This window comes from Halyomorpha halys, unplaced genomic scaffold (genome assembly GCF_000696795.3).
Source record: "Halyomorpha halys isolate HHAL.00 unplaced genomic scaffold, Hhal_1.1 Scaffold64.1, whole genome shotgun sequence".
Classification (NCBI taxonomy): domain Eukaryota; kingdom Metazoa; phylum Arthropoda; class Insecta; order Hemiptera; family Pentatomidae; genus Halyomorpha; species Halyomorpha halys.
The window spans coordinates 2,146,009-2,150,906 of NW_027116348.1; the positions used below are offsets into that span (position 1 = coordinate 2,146,009).

Here is a 4,898-nt window from a genome sequence, read left to right on the forward strand (position 1 = left end):
TCGTTGGAGAATCGCTCAACTTTCTTTCAGTTCAGCTTGGGGATGACGGTGGAGGTATTGTCCGCCGGATTCATGGCTAGTTCCAATGATTAGGAACCCTCCATATGGTCCTGGTAGGCCTGTAACAGTTGTGGTGCTCTACTCACCTTTTCAACCTCTACTACTTTCGCTATTGATTTCTTAAAGTGAATAGTGTCTCCTCCAAACCTCATAAACTAATTCTAAGGTAGGGAGGGAGAGGGAAAGAAAAATTTCTAAACATCAAAATAAATATTTATGTTAAACAACACAATTTATACAAAATCATACTATTATTGTTAGTTGTCATAAGGTTAAAACTTGTTTGAATTTAGTGGAAACGAGGGTTTAAAGGAAGCTTAGAAATCGTCGCTCTAGTATTAACAAGAATGTGCAGTCCTCTTATCATGAATGAAAAGGCGGCTTTGAAGTAATACTATGACGTATTATTAACATGAAAATGTGTCTATTACCACAATAATTCCACTATTAAAAGGGCAATGCCATACAGATTAAAAGTTTTGCTAAATAGTCTCTCAAGGCATTAGCGGTAGAATGATTGTCTATTTTGGCCCTCACTGCTGTCGTAAAACCTGTGGAGATGGTAGAACCAGTTATTCTGACATTATGTTCCAGCGGTTGAGGTAATTATGGACTGTTATCTGTTTTTCTGACGTGGTTAAATGTATTTTTTGAGGTCACTTATGGAGTTTTCATCAAAAAAACTTGTCGCAGAATTGAGTACTTGGAATTTCACAACCATTATACCAAATATGCATTCAATTGTTTTTCTTGTAAAGCTTAATCGTATTCGAAAATTTGTTGTCAACTGCCAAGAACTTATTTTATGTAATGTCTCATAAAATATTGAAACAAAAGGAAGGCGTCATCACCTCAAAGTGGGGCTGTGAAGATTCGGGCTTGGATGATACAGTCGCCCAAACTTTATTTGGGCGTCAATTTCGGCGATCATGTCCACTGTTACAGTCGGTCTATTCAGATCCTCCTGACTGGTTGAGACAAGGAAACTAGCATCCCATTCGGGACTAAGAAGTCATAAACTCGTTACAACATATTCGTTAGGCGTTGTTGAAGCATTGTCCAGAAAACTAGTGCAGGACATTGGTTTCCGAGCTCTGAGTTTTGTAAAAGTCGTTGGATGCGCCTACTCATCTTCTCCGTAAGTTTCAACAAGTCTATTTAAGACCATCATAGAAATTCTGAATTCTCAAGTCGTCAGTGATAGCTACCTGCTTAATAACGTTGATTTTCAAAATTGCCATTATCAACTAGTATTTTATAACGCGCTGTCAACTCGGAATACAAAAAAAAAACTTGGGTTTTGTTAAAAATATGAAGACTATATCAAACAGTAATGCATCAGAGATGAATAAATCGTACTACCTCACGGAAATAAAACACTTCTCTGTTCCACGTTTAAAGGTAAGGTGATGAGTCTCCTCTCCCGCCACGTGTTGGGAGAGCTAAATACTTTAAATCCAAAAGTGAACGAAACAATACAATTACGTTTCTTACAGATAATTTCTTTACATATTAAGTTTCTTCTCAAAATTATCAAAGAACAAAAGAAACCTTTTATATTTTCCAATTAATTAAAGCAGGTGAAGATTTTAAGGTTATTGTTTGAAACGAACATGAACAATTTCGACTTCCTTGTAAGACATCTAGTACCTTTTTTGTGTATTTGACAGCATCGTTGTGGGGAGGTTTTGTTTATGTCATTTGAAGATGTTAAATATTTTTTTAAAAACAGTCCTGTTAATTTTATTATGACTCAAGAATTAATATCATGTTTTAATAGTATTATAAAATGAAATTGAGTGGTAGAATTTTTTTTACTTTAATAATTGCTCTCATTCTTTATATATTAATCACAGGTTATGATGTTTATGATTATTTTTATTCAGTGAGATCATTTATTTACTTAAATTCTTCCGAGAATTTAAGAAGAAATAACTTTGATAATAAAATACTTGCAGATCTTAATAGGTAATTTACTTTTGAAATATTGTTTTCCTTGAAAATAACTCTCTCTTTAACTAATCTCTTAGTCATTCTTATATTTTTAGCATTAAGAAGAAAGATGTAGCCTTGTCTGTTGTTGTCTGTGGAGATAGAGTACGTGAAACTTTAGTATTAATAAAATCAGCCATTGTGTTTTCAAGAAAATGCAATTTGAAAGTGATTATCATTGCTGAGTCTGAACTAATCCAGAGTTTTGAAGAAACGGTATTTTATAATTATTTCTTAAGAAACTTTGTTGATTTAGTTTAGGAGAACTTGAAACTACTAGCTTTAAGGAAACTTGCAATTTAAATGATAGGTAATCATTTGATCTTATCAGGATAGATAATATTTCTAACGACATATTTTAAACTATTTATGATTAAATTATTTGTCATAATTATTTATGATAGTAATATATAAAAGTCATTTATGAATTAGAACTAAAAAGTTCTTACTAAAGCCCTTATTACTTATTTTTTTTAAAATATTTTATTAATATATCTGTATCATTATCTCACCTATAGAATTATTTTAGTCTTATTTGATTAGTGTTTCCATGAAAGCTCACTACATTTTAAAGTTATCAATATTTATTTCCAGTTATCTGAATGGGTTGCTCAGAATAATTCATTTAGTTTTGAAACTCATCCAATTTCCTTTCCTAAAACTCAGGCTGAAGAATGGAAGAAGTTATTCAAACCTTGTGCATCTCAAAGGCTTTTCTTACCAGTAAGTTGTGCTTACTATTATTTTTAATAAGTTATTTGTTTATCCTTTATGTTTTGGGAATCTTGTTCAGATGCAACATGAATTCATTTTATCACTCAATAGTTAAGAATAAACTCATACGGAATTATGTATTAGATTTCACGAAAATGATAAGTTCTGTTCTCAGTATAATTTTATATGATTAGATAAAGAATTAATTTCATTTCATTGATTTTGTTATTTTTAAAAGATATTTTACTTTGCTTAAAATATCTTTACAACCTTAACATTAATGCACATCTAATATTAATTTGTTTAAGTGTGTTTAACAAGAACCACGATGAATAATAAAAGAAAATTTTCAGTATTATCATATTCTTAAGTCTTTTGATTTCAAAAAGTGATTTTAAAAATATCATTCTGCCTCCATCATCTCCTCCTTTATGGACCTTTTATTCTCTTACCACGTTGAACTGATTTTGACTAAATTTAAGGTGACTGTTGTGGCTGATATTGATATGAATGGCAAATGGACCTATTGTTCAGTTTTTCGTACCCCAAGAAAACTAATAAAAACTATTTATTCCTCAATTTTTTGGCTATAATTTATTACAGATAACTATAAGAGAGTAAAATTGGATATGGCTTTAGACCAATGCCTTTTTAGGTTTAAGAATTATTAATTATGATTTTATTTTTTCAGAGTGTTTTAAAACATATTGATTCAGTTTTGTATGTGGATACTGATGTTTTATTTCTTTCTCCTGTGGATGAGATTTGGGAACATTTTGACAGAATGAATTCAACACAACTGGCTGCCTTAAGTCCTGAACATGAAGATCGTAATACTGGCTGGTATAATCGCTTTGCGAGGCATCCTTACTATGGAGAATTAGGTAAAATTATTATCTTCTAATATTATCATAACCTGTCATTAGTATAATAATATTGAAAAACTGTTGTTATTTTTTCAGGTGTTAATTCTGGAGTAATGCTAATGAATTTGACAAGAATGAGAGACTTTGGTTGGGAAAAATACTTGCTGCCTATTTTACATGAATATAAACTGAAAATGACATGGGGTGATCAAGACATAATCAACATTATATTTCATTTTCATCCAGGTTATTGTTTTAATAATATGATTTATTCATAATTGGTCAATTGTTATTCATGTTAGAGACTGGAGTTTTGTGCATTAAAAAAACAAAAAATGTGGATAATATACCCAAATCCAGCAATAATAAACTTCATTTTTTGATTTATGATATTCAATGTAAGGAAAGCCTATGTTTCTATCGAATTAAACTCACTAAATAGTCAACATTTATGAAAATTACATAAAAACTAAACTTTTCTAAAATAAAATCTAAAATTTTGTCCATAATGGAAGAGCTATGAGAAAGCTAATTGTATTAATTGATTTTATATTCGTATTAGACTGGAATTCAATTTGTTAACCTCTCACAATTATCCTAATTTTAAGTTTTAGAAAAAAAAATACAAAGTGCTATGCAGAATAAAGGATTTAAAAATATTTTTCATAGCAAAATTTCTTTTTTAATTTCCCTTAAAATTTCAAATGGCATGTTCTTCTGATCAACTTTTAAGTTATGTATTTATGTATGAATACACCATAAGCAATAAGTACTAAGAAGTAATTAGTTTTTTTTTTTTTTTTTTTTTTTTCGTCCAAGACTCCTATACTGCCTAACCATGGTTGGGGGTCAAAGTTCTTTATTTTGTGGGACCGCTACTCAATAAAAAAAATCAACGTCCCAGGCCGGATTCGAACCGGCACCGCAAATAGACATCAAATTGGTAAGACTGTGTCTTAACCACTGAGCTATGGGCAGCCCAAGTAATTAGTTATTATATTGATCAGACTAATTGATTTTTTGTTTAATTTTTATTTAAGGTAATATAGATAAGTAATATATAGGGTTGGTAAATAAGTCCTTTCAGTTTTTTTGGGTGAAAGAAAACTAAATATATTTTGTACATAATATTTATTTTAAATGGAATTTGGTCCGGGTGCAGTCAAATAAAACTCAAATAGTAAATTGGTTTACTATTTTTAAATAAAATAAAAAATATTATACCCAAAATAATAAATATAAAAATAGTGCACCAATTTACTATTT

At 30.0% G+C, this 4,898-nt stretch overlaps 1 protein-coding gene across 1 annotated transcript in view; it reads left to right on the forward strand.

Moving 5' to 3' along the window:
• The first annotated feature begins 1,717 nt into the window (after positions 1-1,717).
• shams (glucoside xylosyltransferase 1 shams) overlaps positions 1,718-4,898 on the forward strand; it is a 10,106-nt gene continuing 6,925 nt past the window's right edge. Inside the window, exons 1-5 of the mRNA XM_067053150.1 lie at positions 1,718-2,028; positions 2,109-2,268; positions 2,647-2,775; positions 3,458-3,650; positions 3,729-3,878. Coding sequence (XP_066909251.1) covers positions 1,850-2,028; positions 2,109-2,268; positions 2,647-2,775; positions 3,458-3,650; positions 3,729-3,878 — 811 coding nt within the window. The 5' untranslated portion in view covers positions 1,718-1,849. The remainder of the gene's footprint in view (positions 2,029-2,108; positions 2,269-2,646; positions 2,776-3,457; positions 3,651-3,728; positions 3,879-4,898) is intronic.